Below are 17,715 nucleotides of genomic sequence, written 5' to 3'. Positions count from 1 at the left end.
TTGTTCACTCTCATTTGCTTTGATGTTGGGTGAAAATCTTCAGCTCATGTCACTCAGGCATGGTTGACTTTTTCCAATAACAAGTGTCAAAGTATAATTTTTAAAAAAGTTAAGAAGATAGCTCATGTACAAATACAGAACGAACATGTGAAGATTTTATTCCACTCATAAATTAACCAGGGGACATAAAAAGATAAAAGTGGCTCCAAGAGCATTTGAGGATCAGGGGTTTATATCATCTATAGGGACAGAATTTTTTTTAAATGCTGGAATAGAATTGCTAGATTAGATACAAAATTGATTAATGTCCTATGGGACAAAAACCCCCAAACCTTTGGGTTTATCTTTTCTACTTGATAGAAATCCACACATTATTAACACATACCTTTCCCATGTCTGAGCTCTATTCAAATAGTAAAAAAAAAAAAAAATCATTAAACATGGGAATATTCTCTTACAGATGTGATCCTTTGGTGTACCTGTTAAAAAGTGCCCTGTGATATTGAAAAGCTATGCTTCCCACCTATGTGACCTTTTTTTTTTTAGGTTTTAAAGAATGTTTCTTAATATACAAACAAAAAGGTTTCTTATGATTCTGTGACTCTAAGGAAGGGTTTTCTGGGAAAACATTGGAGAAGTAGAAGTGTCTGTAAGTTTTGGTTTATGATTGGACTAAGACAGAAGCTTTGGCTCCGGAGACCTCACGGAGTTCCTAGATGATGCCAAGTTGGCCTTCGGTGGCTGGACCTGGGGCGCTGGAAGGAGAGCCTTGCCAGGCAGGGGATGGATGGAGAATCAGGAGGGGCTTGGGGCCTGACTGGGCACAAGGGAGGAGGGGTATCTTTGCAGCCAGCATGGCTGGGAGCCCAGGGCTGTCACTAGAGAGACAGGGAAGACCGTAGGAGGTTCAAGCAGCCCTGGGGCTCAGGCTCGGTTTCCCAGAAATCACCTTTTGCAGTGCTTTTACTCTGTATACTGGCCCATTCCACCCACCAGGGTGGTTACCTGTTGGCAGTCACCTGGACACCCAACTAGGGCCGATGCCCTCAGAAGGCCTGCAACTGGTGAAGCTGGTAGGGGTGGTGACGGTAGTAGGGTGGTTCAGACAGAACTCAAGGGCCAGAAGCTGGGTAAATGTTGAAAATTGGCCGTGTGAGGGCTAAACATGACCTTTGGACAGGTTTTCTTTGGCCCTCAGTGTATATTTTAAAAACTGGACTAATGTCAACATCCACATAGGCAGGAGATTTCCAGATGAAGTGAAACCAGAGCTCTGGCGTCTTTTGAAAATTAACAAGAGCCCTAAGAGGAGGCAAAGTCACCATTGCCCCTGTCTGGGGTGTGCAAGTGTCCTGGGCATTCAGAGTCCCCAGTCGATAGGATGGTCAGTTTGGGACTTTGCTTCTCCCAGCCAGCTCCACCAGATCCCTTATAGCTTGGGTCTAGAGATCCCCCTCTCTGGGCACATCCTCTGGCCCGGGGCTGTCAAGGCTGGCAGACACACTCTGGCCATCGAGCCATCGCCAGCGTCCTGCCCCCACCTCCCATTTTTTTCACAATAATTCATGCTTCTTTCTTTCTCTACACAGTCAGGTAGATAGAGGGGGAGTTTGGTTGGTGCCCTGTGGTATTCAAAGTGAAGGGTCTTCATACTGTCAGGGTAATGAATTCTGTAAGGGTTTGAAGCAAGGGGCTGGGAGGATCTCTGTGTCATGTGTCTGGGAGTGACAACCCCCAGTGGTTAATTACTGCCACACAATGAGAACCGAGCTGGTAGCAAAATGAGATAAGTTCATTATGAGCTAAATTTGAAGTTAATTGGATTCACATTTCCCTCCATTAATGTACATAGAGCCTACCTAGAAATGGGCTGTATAAAAAAAGAAAAAGTTGCATCCAAGCAAAAAAATGGATAAATCAGACCTGGTTATTTCGTGGAGTTCGTGATGAAAGGCTTTCCGAGATCTTGGTGAGATGGGAACCGAAGTTTCTTTCAGATGGTAAAACCAGTGTCATTTGAATAATTTCATCTTGGCAGACATTTTCTGAGCACCTGCTATGTGCTGGACCAGTACAGCAGGGAGATATCTCTTACTACCTGGGGACCTCCAGTCCAGAGACAGGAAAAGGACAAGTGCCCCGTATGTTGGGGAAATGTGGGGGAATCTGGTGCCAGAATGCCTGGGTGTGGCTATGGCTCTACTTCTTACCAGCTGTGGGACCTGGGGCAGGTCCCTAATCCCCCTGGGTTCTAATTTCCACGTCTGTAAAATGGGGATAATAATAGAATTTACCTACCGAGTTTTTGAGGATTAAAGGAGTCAGTATCTATAAAACACCATGAACAGTGTTTAGAACACTGCCTAGTGTTAGAACAGCACCTGGTTTGTAGTAAAATGTTAGCTAGCATGACTATCAGCTCTGGGACCTTGGGCACCTCAACTGCTTTGAGGTTTCATTTCCTCATCTATAAATCTTCCTCATCCCCACCTTCTGGGGTTGTTGCGAGTGTTGGCAAGGTACGTGCAGTGCCCAGGGCCTGACTCATAGGAACCTCTCGGGAAGCTGTTGGTTGCCCAGTCACCAAAGTGGACTAGATTCAAGGCAAGGGAACATAGACCCCATTGCCCCATGAGAAGGGTAGCGGTGAATTTGCAGACAGGTTTAATACCATCACAGCAAACATTATTATTTCACTCCCAATAGATACCCCCTTCTCCTAATCATAAAAGGAAGACCAAGGTTCAAATGATTGTATTACTTGCCAGAGGTCACACAGCTACTAAGTGATAGTGCCAAGATTTGAACCTAGGCCTGTGTGACTCCAAACTCCACCTCCCCTTCCTTCCCTGTACCCCTCTGCTGTCAGTCTTGGGAACCTAGATTTGGCTCTAGGGGCAACTGGGGGTAAAGCAGGTGCAGGTGGCTTCATGCCCCGTAAGTCTGACACCCTTGGTGCTGGCTTGAGCCTCTCCTCCCTGGAGATGGATCTGCCTTCTGGAAGTCACTTCCTCCACAATGTCAGCCACGGCTTGCCTTAGCCCCACCCTCTCCCCAGGTGCATCTGAGAGTTCATACCTTCCCTGCATTTCTTTGGTTTGTTTTTTGTGTGTGTGGCCAGAGATCTTTTTTTTTTTTAACCTTTTAAAATTTCATTTAAATTCAGTTTGTGAACATATAGTATAACACCCAGTGCTCATCCCATCACGTGCTCTCCTTAGTGCCCGTCACCTAGTCACCCCATCCCTCCAACCACCTCCCCTTCTGCAATCCTTTGTTTGTTTCCCAGAGTCAGAAGTCTCTCATGGTTTGTCACCCCCCCTCTAATTTTTTTGCCACTCAGTTCCCCCCTTCCCTTATGGTCCTTTGTACTATTTCTTATATTCCACATATGAGTGACACCATATGATAATTGTCTTTCTCCGGTTGACTTATTTCACTCAGCATAATACCTTCCAGTTCCATCTATATCAATGTAAATGGTAGATTTTCTGATGGCTGAGTAATATTCCACTGTGTATATAGACCACATCTTCTTTATCCATTCATTCGTCGAAGGGCATTGTGGCTCCTTCCACAGTTTGACTATTGTGGACATTGCTGCTATGAACATTAGGGTACAGGTGTTCCCTGTACTTCTTTTTATCTTGAGCATCCCCAAGTCATGTACCTCCAGGATCAGTAATCTACTTTTGTCCCTTCCCTACCATTGTTCCTTCAGGGCTCTCCATTGGTCATTTAGAACCTGAACTTAAACTTCTCTGAAGGCTCTGGCCTGGAATTGTGTGCAGTTCTGCAACCTACTGCAGGGGCTTGGGGAGGCCAGGGTTTAGCTCCTGGACTCCACTTGTGCCAGGCTGATGCCCCCCAACTCTTCATTCGTTTGCACAGCTGCATAGTGCCCCATTGTGTGTATGCATCACAGTTTATTCACCTGTTTCTCTATGTTTGGACCTTTAGATAGAGTTTCTAGCATTTTGTAGTTACAGATAATGTTGCAATGATTAACCTGTGCATATGCATTTGTGTAGTGCTGAAGGTGTACGTATGTTCAAGGTAAATCCCTAGAAGTAGGATTGCTTGTTGGAAGGGTACATGCATGTATCATTTTGTCAGATATACAACCTCTATATGGAGTTGTACCATTTTGTGTTTAATTTGCATTTCTAGTAGTATGAGTGAACCTGAACATCTCTTCAATTTATTTTAGTCTCTCTCTCTGTCTCTCTCAAAAAAAAAATTTATTTATTTATTTATTTATTTATTTATTTATTTATTTATTCTGGTGGGTTTTCTGTCCATGAATTTTGCCCATTTTTCTATGGGACTTTTTGACCTTTTACCTTTACTTTTTACAAGTTCTTGGTATATAGGGATAGTAGCTACTGATTTCACTTTTTGGCTGTTATAAATAATGAACATTTGTGTACATATTTTTGTGTGAACACAAGTTTTCATATTTCTTGGGTATATACCTAGGAGTGGAATTGCTGGGTCACATGGTGACTCTACATGTAACTTTTTGAGAACTGTTAAGCTCTTCCAAATGGTTGCACAATTTTACATTCTCACCAGCAGAGTGCAAGTGTTCCAGTTTTCTACATCTTTAGTCAATGCTTGTCATAACTTTTTTGATTATAGTGGGTGTGATGTGGTGTCTTATGGTGGTTTTGATCTGCATTTCCTTGATAGCTAATGAGTTGTATGTCTTTTCATGTACTTATTGGCCATTTGTACATCTTTTTTATTCAGATGTTTGCCCATTTTTAAATTTGGTTGCTTGTCTTTTTATTGTTGAGCTATAAGAGTGCTTTTAATTTTCTAGATACAAGTCATTTATCAGATATATGACTTGCAAATATTTTTTCCCATTCTCTAGGTCATCTTTGTACCTTCTTGATGATGTCCTTTGAAGCATAGAAGTTTTAAATTTTTATAAAGTTCACTTGATCTAATTTTTCTTTTGTTGTTTGTGTCATATCTAAGAAATTATTGCCTAATTCAAGGTCATGAAGATTTATGCCTCTGTTTTCTTCTGTGAGTTTTATAGTTTTAGCTTTGATCTTTGACCCATTTTGAGTTAAGTTTTGTATGTGATGTGTGCATCTATCTGATTTTGAGTCATGGTGAGAAAGCTTCTCCTTGCACATGAGAGAGGAATTCACCTGTGTTTTCTTTTGGTATATGCATAGTTTATTTTTTACATTTTAGAAAGATTTTATTTACTCATTTGAGAGAGAGAGAGAGATAGTGAGAGAGAGCTTGAGCAGGGAGGAGAGGGAGAAACAAGTTCCCTGTGAGCAGGGAGCCAGATGTAGGGCTTGATTCCAGGACCCTGAGCTGAAGACAGATGCTTAACTGACTGAGCCACCCAGGTGCTCCTATTTTTTACATTTATATCTCAGATTCATTTGGTGTTTATTCTGGTATATAGTATGAAGAATCCATCAATTTTATCTTTTTTCAAAAATGGCTCTCCAGTCATCCTAACACCATTAAATAAAAAGTCTGTATTTGCTCAAATGATTTGCAATCCTACCTTTGTTGTATGTTAGATTTCCATATATAGTTAGGTCTATTTCTAGACTTTCTATTTGGTTCCACTGGCTTTCTATCTATTCATGTGCTAGTATCACACCTTTAATCATGAAGGCTTTGTAGACTGTTTTAACATCTGGCAGGAAAAAAAAACATCTGGCAGGGTTTGTCCCTTTGAGGGGGGCATTTTGAGTAATCCTTCAAGAATAGCATTTAACTAGAAGTCATGTGTCGTAAGTTGAAGTCCCTCTTCTACCACTTACTCTGCAACCTTAGGTCAGTCAAAACTCATTTCTGAACCTCAGTTTCCTCATTCATATAGGGATAGGTTCCTTCCACTTGGGGTTGAAAAGAGTGAGTTATTTTAAACTAAGTCTATCTCAAAGACTTTTGTATTGACAGAAGATCTGTATGGACTCATTTCTAAGGCCATTGCTATATGGACTCATTGACCAAGGCCAAGTCTTGATCATTCTCTCTGGAAAGAGGAAGCAACACATGAATTGTCCAGGATGTACTTGTGTGCTGTTAATAGGAAGACTTATGTTACAAACCTAAATCACTGTGTGCAAATGTTTTACATGCCATCAATAAGATTCAGTGCCATTGCAAATGATATAAATAAATCATTTCTTCCTTAGCAAAAAAAAAAAAAAAAGATATAAATATGTGTATTGAAGTCATATTGATTTCAGAAGCATCGATTCTGGCATCCCATTGAGTCTAGAGGCCTGAATTAGAGCGCAAAGGAGCAATAGCATCTTCGTTGTCTTGTGTGGGCCGGTTGTTAAAACCCCCAGCCCTGGAGACATGCCTGAAATGTTTAGGGCAGGGACTGAGAGGGGGAAAGTGCTCATACACTCCAGGGTCATAGAATCCTCAGCTCAGTGTCAGGAGAATCCTTTTAGGCATCAAAGCAAAGGTGAGGGTTAAATTTACTTTGTGGGTTCCCACCAGATGATGTCCATCTTCTGCTCAGCTTTAGACAGATGTCCTTAGAAAGTCCCAGGCAGAGTATTCTCAAGCAGAGAATAACAATGAAAACAAGAACAGCTAACATTTATGAAGTCCTGTGTCAATCAGCTATTGCCACAATACTGCTGCTTAGCAAACCACCCCAACATTTGGGGCTTAAAACAACAATCATTTATTCTTGTTCATGTACCTGGGGGTTGGCTAATCAAAGCTGGGCTTGGCTCCATTTGTAGGCTAGTCCATCTGGGCTCCCCATGACTCCTTTCTCTTGGCAGCTGGCTAGCCAGGGCCTATTCTCATGGTGTTGGGACACCCAGCATATAACAGGCTTCTGCTTGCTGAATGTCTGCTAACATCCTATCAGCCAAAGCAAAGCACATGGCTGAGCCCGAACTAAAGGGGTCAACAAGCACACTGTGCCTCTAATAGGAGGAAGTTTCTTTTTATTTTTTCATAAAACTGAATTTCCCCGGTCTGAAAAAGTTTAATATTTAATAAATAATATGCTTTCCCTACATTTTTGGTGTCAGATTACCATTTCTTTTTTCAAGAGGACGGTTATCACCGTGGGTTGAGGGGTTGGAGCCCACAATTCAGTCTTCTGCAGGTGCTTGCTGTGGGCTAGCACATGCTGCATGCTGGGCATGACCATCTCACTGACTCCTTATAGCACCCCGTGGAAGAGGCGTGTTACTGTTACCAGTGCCGGGTGGCACAGTGTGAGGGTGGAGAGTGCAAACTTGCCAGCCAGACTGGCTGCTTTTAAAACCTGGCTTCCTTGGGATCCCTGGGTGGCGCAGCGGTTTGGCGCCTGCCTTTGGCCCAGGGCGCGATCCTGGAGACCCAGGATCAAATCCCATGTTGGGCTCCCTGCATGGAGCCTGCTTCTCCCTCTGCCTGTGTCTCTGCCCGTCTCTCTCTCTGTGTGTGACTATCATAAATAAATAAAAATTAAAAAAAAAAAAAACCTGGCTTCCTTACTTACCAGCTGTGTGACTGTGGCCAGACACTGGAACTTTCTATGCCTTGGTTTCCCCCTCCCTAAAATAGGGATAATAGGTAGCTCTCGAATAGAGTTATTGTGGGAATCAATGAGTTTGAGTGTGTCTGGCTTTCTAAGTGTTAACTACTGTTTGCTCTAAATAAGTGTTGGCTACTATTATCCTCATTTTACAGATGAGGAAATGTAGGCTCAGAAGGGTTAAGAAACCCTCTCAAGGCTGCATATCTAGTAAGTGGTAAAGCAAGGATCAAAGCCTGGGCAGACTGGATACTCTTTTTTTTTTTTTTCTTTTTTAAAGATTTTATTTATTTATTTATTTGAGAGAGAAAAAGAGAGAGAACATGAGTAGGGGGAGGAACTGAGGGAGAGTGAGAAGCAAGCTCCCCACTGAACAGGGAGCCTGATGAGGGGCTCCATCCCAGGACCCTGAGTTCATGTCCTGAGCCAAAGGCAGACGCTTAACAGACTGAACCACCCAGGTACCCCCAGACTGGGTGCTCTTAATTGCCATATTCTGCTACCTTCCTTTCTATATTGACCTGCAGTCAGCCTCCCTGTGACTTCCCCATAAGATCTCATTAAGTTTATTGGAACTTTTTAAGTTTGTGAGGATTAAATGGAATAATGTTCATGAACAGCCTATCCCAGTGTCTGGCACAGAGTAGGAGGGCTCAGGAGGCTGGAGATGTCATAGACACAGTCTGTCTTTCCCTTTGCTGTTCACCACAAGTGATAACTCAGACTCTGCTTTTATGGCCAGTCCAAGGAAGGTAAATGCAGCACAAGCCTTTGATCGTAGGGACATTTGCTGGGTGAAATTGGAGCTATGGGCAATGCAAAGGAATTCTCCAGCAACAGGGAACTCAGAGGCAAGGTTATTTGTAGGATAGCCATTTGTCAGGTCCTCACTTTGCTCGCTGCCACTCTAATGGCCTGAAAGGAGGGACTGGGAATGGCATGAATTCATGGTGTGGTGGCCAGGGCCTGAACCCTTGCTGGAGCTGATCCAAGCCCCCACTGAGGCTAGAAGCTCAGAGAACTGCCTGCCATTGTCCTAAGGAGGGCATATTAGCCCTCCAGGCAACAGGATTACATTACATTACAGAATTGATTGCCGAGGTTCCAGAGCTGGGGTGCAGTGGGACCTTAGAGCAGAAAAATCTACTCAGAGCTGAATTATCCTTTGGGTATATGCACACAGAGACCAGGATGAGCTTTGGGGACTCTTGGAGAGTATTGAGTTAAGAGCTTTCTTTTAAATTTGGGAAAAACTGAGGCTCTGAGTGGAGGGGCTTGCTCAGAGTTCCACAGCAGTTTCTTAAGTAGCAAGACCAATAAATGGGTCCTGGATGGGCTTTGTGTCCTGCTTCCCCACCGAGAGTGCTGAGCACTCGCTACATGCCAGGCACCGTGCGGCCCCACCCCCTGGAGCACGTGTCTAGGTAGTCTGGCGGACTAATATTGGTGAGTTTCTGCCCCAATGGGCACTGACAACCACTTTCTATCCTGACTCTAGCAGCCTGTCTTTGACGCCCCATACTCTCTCCCTCGCTCCAACCTGCTCACCACTTTCAGCTGCTAACCTGAATAATTGAACCTCCTAGTTCTCCATCCTCCTTCGAGGCTCCTTCTCACCCACACACCCACCCCCTGCTGCCACCGAAGCAGCTCAGGCTGGAGCCTGGGCACCTGGGTTCAAATCTCCGCTCTGTCTCCTCCTAGCAGGGTAACCTTAGGCAAGTTATTTAATCTCTCCATTCCTCAGTTCTGGGCATGATCATTGTTTGAGGCTCACGGAGTTGACAGGGTGATAAAATGAGTTAACGCATGTCAAAGAGTGTCTGGTAAGTAAGTGCTGTCTTCTCATCATGAACACCACCCCCAGCTTATCTGTTCCCCTGACATGATGCTCCCTTTGCACAGGGACAGGGTGGGGAGCAGAAGGACCTGCAGAAGAGGAACGGACTCTTGCCAGCAGAATTTGGAGATTGAATGCAATGTTGAATTGAATGAGAGAAGGGCAGTGAGAAAGGGAACAGCATGAGCACAGGTGGTGTGGGGATGGGGTAGGGCAGAGCAGGTTTGGGGAAGGGCCCTGGGGGAAGTCAGGGTTGATGAGGCTGGAAGGTTCATAGGTTGGGGGCACAGACAGAGGAGGGCTTTGGAAGCCAACCTGAAAAATCTGCACTTGATTGGATAGGTGGTAGGGAGCTACTGAATCTAGAAAGATATTGATTCTAGGTATCCATTACCCAGCTGTCTCACCAAACCTTGTCACTGGTTCTAGTAGATGAACTAATTTTCCAGGCTCACAATCTCCCCAGCTAATGATCATTTTGGTGTTTTCCCCACTCACAGTGCTTAATTCCTCTTGGATCTCTATCTTTTCTTCTTGTACTGGCTAAAACTTTTTTTAGTTTTTGATTTTAATAAAGAATGTTACAAGTATTTCACCAATTAAGTATGACGTTGACTCAAAATTTAAGATCAGTACCAGATCAAAGAAGTATATTTCAATTCTTATTTACCAAGAGGTATTGCAAGGAATTAGTATTGAATTTTAGCCAATGCCTTTCCCACAGCTTTGATATAATCATACGGTTTCAACTTTTGATCCATTACTATGATTTTCCAACCAGGGCTTTAATACTGAATCATCCTTGCATACTTGGAATCAACTTTATTTGTTCATGGAATATTATTCTTTCTAATATTGTTTGATCAATGAGACCGTAGATTTTTTGCATGGATATTAATAAATTGTGACACTAGCCCTTAATTTTCATTTTTGAAACATCTTTGTTATGTTTTCATATCAGGATTATGCTAGCTTGGAAAAAATGAATTGGGAAGATTTTCTTCAGCTTTATATATCCTGGAACAGTTTAATAACAAAAGTATGTGTCCTTTGAAGGTTTAAAAGAACTTGCCCCAAACAAAAACAGAGAAGATACTTGCCTGAAAGCTAAATGGACATCGTATATTAAAAAATAATTTTAAAAAAAGAATTTTCTATTTCTGCCAAAGTGATTGGGCTGTTCGTGTTCTCTCCTTCTTGAGTTAATTTTGGTAATTCATGTTTCCCTAGAAAATTGTCCCTCCTGTTGAGATGTCCACATTTATTAGTGTAGAGTATCTTTGCTTTTTTTAATATCATCTCTCCTATGCTTCTGGTTGTACCTTCTCCTCATTCCTTTTCTTGATATTTGCATCTTCCTTTTTGGATCTTGCCCTAGGTTTGTCTGTCTTACTGGTCTTTTCCAATAATAATTTTTGGGTGCATTTATTGTTGTATCTGCTTTTCTCTGTTTCCTAATTCTTTCTCTTTTACTTTTTCTTTATCGGTTCCTTCCTCCTGTTTTCCCTAGTTCATTTCATTACTTTGTTGTTGTTGATGATGATGTTGTTGTTGTTAGAGAGGGAAAGAGGGAGAGAGGCAGAGGAAGAGAGACAATCTTAAGCAGGCTCTATGGCCAGCATGGAGCCCAGTGTGGGACTTGATATCAAGACCCTGAGATCATGACCTGAGCTGAAGTCAAGAGTTGGACACTTAACCTACTGGGAGCCATTCAAGTACCCCATTTTATTTTTTTATCTGGCTTCTTGAGTTGAGTGCTTTAGTGAAGCATTGCATTTTCTGCTTTAGGGGTCAAGGTTTTAAAGCATGTGTAACACTGGCAGAAACTGTTGGGGTTCTGACCAAAGGCACAAACTCTTGTTGAAGAAAGAATCTAGTCCTAGGGGCAGGAGAGCTGCTTTCCAGTCCTAGCCTTGCCTCAAATCAGCTGAGTGTCCCTGGTCCAGCCCTTTTTCTTCCTAAGACCCTGTTTCCCATCTCAGGCAACCAGATGTGGGCCTTATGAGGCTTGGCTCCCTTGAACTTCCTGCACCAGGCTGCCTCCTATCAGGATAATGCCCTCTATCTTTCAGGAGACAGATTTGGCCTCTCTCTGTTGTGGTCCTGGCTCCTATGCCTACACACATATCCACAAAACCTGCAAAGTTGAATTTTCTTCTGCATGCCAGAGCCAATAAGCAATGGTGACAGTGTGGCCTGAGCCTGGGTGTCTCAGCCGAGAGATACGTGGATCCTCTGGACTCATGGTCAGAGCATAGCCAGGTGTATGTCCATGGCAGTGGAGGGAGTGGCTAAACATGTGACCTCTGTCATTGCATTTATGGTTTGTTGTCATCATCAGGGGTGTGAGCCTGGGGCAGTGCTGGGGCTGGAGCTCCACAGCCTATCAGAGCTCCAGCCATGGTTATTTTCTCTGCATGTCTCACAGCCTTGTACCAATTAGTCTGACTCTTAGGCTCACTCTGGCTCCTCAGTTACCCTTTTTAGCAGCCCTCGGGTCACCAAATCTCTGTGACGGTGTGGAGAGGGCTGTGTGTCGGGTGTGAGTGCTCTTCCCACCTCTACCATGATGCTGCTTAAGGTAGAGGAGGGTCCTGGGCTGATGTTACGAAATGTGAGCTCAAGTACCTGCTCTGCCTCCTGCTCCCTGTGGGATCTGAGCCAGTTACTCCCCACCCACCGTGGGTCTCAGCTTTTCCATCCACAGAATGGCAACAGGGGTTGGCTAAGAAGAGCTTCAAGGGCCCTCCCTTCACCAATTCTTGACTGCAAACGGAGGGACCCTTATGGGCTCCAGAAAGCTCTTGCTGCTCCAGCAGGGCCGCTTCTTTCATTCACTTGACAAATATTTGTGGGCTTCTGCCTTTCTGACCTTGTACAAATACTTGACTCTGGAGTTTACTTTCTGGAGAGAGGAGCTGCCACAGAGGGCCGTGAGGGCTGGCTCAGAGGAGGATGGCAGGAGGCAGGAGAGGGCTGGGGAGAAAACCTTCTTAAATCACCTTTATTATAAATGAAGAAACATGAGTGATGCTTATCACAAGCTGAGATGCCCAATCCCAAGCCAGGGAGGTGGTGAGCAGAGGGAAGGGGGGAGCCACATGCCTGCCGTTTCATAAGGTTCTGGAAGGTAAGGGGAACCCTGTGAAATGAGGCAGCTTCTGGCTGTTGGCTGGACAGCCTTTGAATAACTGGCACTGGAAAGGCTGTTGGTTTATCTGGGGAATAGTCACAGCCCATACCTTGTGCTGGCTTGGATTCTTTGGGGAGTGCTGTTCAGAGGTGCTCTCTCCTTGGGCCACCTGCTAGTGGGGCTGAGCTCAGAGTCAGCTACCTGTGGTAATGCCTGCACCATGCCCCTGGGCCTCAGAAGAGGTTCCTGGGACCTGGCTTGGCTCTTCATGGTCAGGAGCTGCCCTCACCCAGTCTTTGGTGCCCACATTGAGAGGAGGTCAAGGTTCCACTTTCCTTACACTTTCTCGGTGCCATCTCCTTACAGAGTTCTGCTTCCTGGGGTTTCTCCCACACAGCATGAAACCCAGCACATTTGGACACTCCGTTCGTTCTGCGTTTACTCAGGGCCTACCGGGTGCCAGGCCCGATGGTGGATAAATGAGGTGTCACCCCTGCCCTCCAGAAGCTGGCAGCCTGCAAAGAGGTGAACACATACCCACCAGAGTGTCTGCTCCCAATGGCCGAGGCCTTAATCTCCACGTCCCAGGGCCCAGAACAGTGGCTGGTACGAGGAGGTACACTTCCTGCGCCTTTGTTGGGTGAATGACTAGCTCTGGGCCAAGGGAGGCAGGATTTAGTAAGGACCAGATACACAGCGGTAGGGTCTGAGGAGGGAGGTGGAGTGGGAGGAGGGAGGTGTTTGGGCTGGCCTCCAAAGGTCGGTGGTGTTTGGCGGCTGCGTGAAGCTGGAGGAGAGGGTGCTTTGCGCAGAGGCACAGCAGAAGCAAAGGTTCGTGGAGGGGGAGAGAAGTCCGAGTGCTACTTCAGCTCTCGCAAGGTGAGCTGGCCTGAGCTCCATTTCCCCAGGGAAGCAGCCGAGCTGTCCTGGGTTCCTGCTGAGTGGAGCCAGGGTGGCTGGAGGTGTGTGTGTGTGTGTGTGTGTGTGTGTGTGTGTGTGTGTGTGTGTGTGCACGTGCATGTGTTTGCATGCATGAGTGACGGGAGGGAGGTGGGGCACACTGGCGTTTGGCGCCCAGACGTGACAAATGTGCAGATGTCCCAGGAGCCGTGGACATGAGCGGCTGGCCGCGGAGACACTCACCCCGTGATTTGTTGCTTTGATTCCTCAGGCCGTGACTTGGCGAGCACGACCCTCCCCGGGTACCCTCCGCACGTCCCCCCCGCCGGACAGGGCAGCTACTCAGCACCGACGCTGACAGGGATGGTGCCTGGTGAGTTTGCACTGCTGGCGTCTCCACAGCAGGCAGTGGACGGGGTTTCGGGGGGGCTTCCCCCCAAACAGCCTGGGTGACCTCTATGCTTCTGAGAAGTGGACCTGAATAAATGAGGCAGAGGTCTGCACTCTCAGTCTCTTTCTCCGCAGCTGGGCCTTAGTGGGGCCAGCATGAACCCAGAAAGGGGGGGCCTTGACTGTCACTCAAACGGCCCCTTGGCGGCCACAAGATAGTCTGAACACAGAGGGGTGCGGGACCTGGCCAGAGGTTTCCCGGCCAGTGCTCAGTAGGGGGTCCTCCTCCATCCTCCCCCCCCCCCCCCCCCCCCCCGCCAACTCGTGTGAGGTGAACACCAGGAGGCTCCCTGGGGGTGGGCCCAGGTGTTCTCAGCAGCCTTACTCCTTGGGGTTGAGGACCATGTGCTCAGGGCACATGGGGTGTTGGCTGGTGGGTTTGTCACTTGATTCTAAACTGAATACCCTGTGGCCACAGAAACCTCATCCCCTCGGGCCAGCAATGTATCAGTTTCTTTAAAGACATTTTAGAAAGTTGGCACCATATTCCTTCCATTGTAGGATGGTGTGGGGAAAGACGACACATTCTCATGGTGCTGGCTTTCTATGTACTAAGGGCATGAGCATTGCAGGGAAACCCAAAGTATCATTTTTTCAAAGATGTTTAAAAAAATCAGGGGGGATATTAGGACCGGATTGGATGTTGTTAAACTTCTTTTAAGGGTCAGTATTGTTTGTTGTTCTGAATCATTTACCTGGTGCTGAAGCTCCTCCTTCTAGCCCATCCTAGGGGTCCCGCTCAGATAACCTCATGCCTCTTCCAGTCTCTTCCTCAGCCCATGTCACGGGCATGTGCGGCTCGGGCCCGAGGATGGGTGGGGGATGGACAGAACTGAGTCTGAGACTGGGTGTTCACACCGACACATGAGTCCCCGTAGGATGATGAGAGAACCTAGGTCTGAGAAGGGAAGCAGGGCAAATTACAGCCTGGTTGGGCTTTCCACGTGCAGCCAGGTCCTGGCACAGATGCAAAGGAGTCCCAGAATTCTCAATTCACTCCTGGCCTTCCAGGTTGTTACAAAGATGTATTTAATAAGGTAGGAGGACAGAGCATATTTCATTTAACGGTTTGTTAGCTTGATTTATGACTTTTAAATATGAGACATATGGGAAATGGCCTCTGCGTGTACTGTTGCCCTGGGCCTCCCCAGTGCCAGGGAGGCCTGCCAGGTTCACACCTGCAAAGAGCCTTTGCCTTCCTGCTGGCCGGATGGGATACTGGCAGAGCATAGGGAGATAGTATGCACAGGGCCAACAGAGGCCAGGGGGGACCCAGACCACTTCCCACCCCTATTCTCAGGAGATGGAGTCCAGGTCCTTCCCCCTAACAGCCCCTCACGCTTCTATAGCACTTTGCAAAAGGCAGAGTGCTTTCCCAGGAACCCTTTATTGTTCCAACTCTCTGAAGGAAGCTGGGTAGGAATCGAATCCCCATTTTTCCAAAAGGGGAAGCTGAGACTCAGAGCAGTTAGGGAATCGCCCAAGGCGGCACAGCTTGCAGGTGGGAGGCTTGAATCTGGGTCCTTCCCTTTACTGCGCTGCGTCTGTGTGCTCTCACTCCATCACCAAGCTGCTCACGGATGGGGATGGCCATGGGGATGGCCGAGGGCCAGGCAGCCGCCCCAGGCCCTCCCCCAAGGGCACTCTGGCAGGTAAGGCTGAGACCACCCACCTGGCCTCGCTGGCTTCCCACTGCACACCCCAAGGAGGCCAAGTTCAGAGAAGCGGCTGAGCTTTGTTGAGTTTATCCAAACAGAGCCTGCCCTGTCCCCGTCCCTCGTGATTTCTCCAGCCCTAATAACTGGGCTCAAGATACAAATGGCCGTGGGCGGTGGAACTCCCAGTGGGAACCCACGGCGATTTCCCGCCTCGTAACTGCAGCAGCAGGAATCACAGGCCTGAGCAAGCCAGCGGACAGGTGCTACCACAGGGTGGGCCTGCTGGCGAGGTCCCCTGGCATGGAGGGAGGGTCCACGATGTGGAGGGAGGAACACCAGCATGTTGGCTGGGAGCCCCCGTTCTGCCTCCCACTCTCTCCCTTTCTTCTCCTTTTGCTTTCTCTTCTCATACAGCCCGGGTACTCATTCGCTTCCAGACCCAATGTCAGGGTTGGGACTCCATGCTCTGGGGCCATGGCCCTTAGTTCCTGTTCTCAGGGTCCAAACTCTATCACATCTTTGGGATTCCTTGCCAGTATGATCGCCAAAGCTGTTTTTGAAATGGCTGCATGGGGCACTGCTGGCCCACCGGCATGGGGCCCCCAGGGCTGGCACACAGCAAAGAGGGCCCACCTCACAGCAGAGGGGTCTTGGGCCTGCCATTCAGGCATCACGTGATCTGGCCTCAGCTTACCTTTCTGGTCAGCTGTCCCAGCTCACCCCTCTCCTGACCGCTCCCTGGTTCCCCCCACGCCCCACATTCTTATCGATCAGTGTCACTCTTTGGTCTGTTTGACCTTGGTTTATACTATTTCCTTCCTCTGCCTGTTGGGATCCAACTTTACCCTTCAGGCTAAGTAGAAACATCACCTGCCCATGAAGCCCTATGGTGTTGCCCCCCTCTGGGGGCTGCTTGGTACTTGGCTTTGCTATACCCCATGGCCCAGCATGTTTGTGGCCCAGTTAGCTATACCACTGGATGGTGAGTCATGAAGGCCATGCCCTCTGCTTTGTCTTCTGTACTCCTCACAGTCCTCTAGCACATAATAGGTCCTTTTGTGTGTGGTGGCAGGGGAAGGGGGCAGGGAAAATGAATATTAAACTGTGGATTAGCTCCTATGACTTGTCGCACAGTCCTGGAGCTGAGGGTTGTGCTCCCTCTGGAGGTTCTAGGGAAAGATCCCTTCCTGTGGGTCTCTCTCTTCCACCTTCACAGCACAGAAAGGGTCAAGTTTCCCTTTTTGGTTAGATACATAGGGCCCGCCTGAATAATCCAGGATACTCTACCCATTTTATTTTAAGATTAAATTTATTTATTCATGAGAGACACAGAGAGAGAGGCAGAGACACAGGCAGAGGGAGAAGCAGGCTCCACGCTGGGAGCCCGACATGGGACTTGATCCTGGGACTCTAGGATTATGCCCTGGGCTGAAGGCAGACGCTCAACCGCTGAGCCCCCCAGGGATCCATCTTCCCATCTTAAAATCCTTAATCACATCTATAAAGGGAACCCCCTCCCCCATTCCTCCCTCCCTTTTTTTTGGTCCATATAAGTAACATTCACAGGTTCTAGAGATTAGGGCATGGATAGACCACAACCTGTTTGGGGATTTCAACTTTGTTCAGACTTTTTAAAAATTATTTTATTTTATTTTATTTTATTTTATTTTATTTTATTTTATTTTATTTTATTCATGAGAATGAGAGAGAGAGAGAGAGAGAGAGAGAGAGAGAGAGGGAGAAGCAGGCTCCATGCAGGGAGCCCAATGTGGGACTCGATCCTGGGACCCCAGGATCCCACCCTGGACCGGAGGCAGGTGCTAAACTGCTGAGCCACTCTAGGATCCCCCTTTTTTAAATATTTTATTTATTTATTCATGAAAAAACAGAAAAAGGCAGAGACCGAGGGAGAAGCAAGTGCCTCGCAGGGAGCCCCATGTGGGACTCGATCCCTGGACCTGGGATCATGCCCTGTACCGAAGGCAGCCTCTCAACCACTGAGCCACCCAGGTGTCCCTGTTCAGACTTCTGATCCAGTATCTCTTGGGCTTCTGAATCTGGGAGATGTTCATTGACTGTGGCTGTGCTAAAGGCGATACCATTTCACAGCCTTCAACACAGCCAGTGTGGAGTTGGTACAGTTTGGAGAAACAGATTGAGCAAGGCTGTAAGAGATTGTTTAACCTGCATTGGTCTGAAG

At 46.9% G+C, this 17,715-nt stretch overlaps 1 protein-coding gene across 4 annotated transcripts in view; it reads left to right on the top strand.

Annotated features, from left to right (window-relative positions):
- Positions 1-17,715, top strand: part of PAX5 (paired box 5) — a 195,319-nt gene that overhangs the window by 135,028 nt on the left and 42,576 nt on the right. For all 4 annotated transcript variants that reach the window (XM_077912552.1, XM_077912554.1, XM_077912553.1 and 1 more), the window contains one exon: positions 13,679-13,780. In XM_077912552.1, the coding sequence (XP_077768678.1) occupies positions 13,679-13,780 (102 nt within the window). The remainder of the gene's footprint in view (positions 1-13,678; positions 13,781-17,715) is intronic.

The sequence above is a fragment of the Canis aureus genome, chromosome 10 (assembly GCF_053574225.1).
Source record: "Canis aureus isolate CA01 chromosome 10, VMU_Caureus_v.1.0, whole genome shotgun sequence".
NCBI lineage: Eukaryota > Metazoa > Chordata > Mammalia > Carnivora > Canidae > Canis > Canis aureus.
Note: the sequence above shows the minus strand (reverse complement) of the source record. Positions and strands in the feature narration are given on the sequence as shown.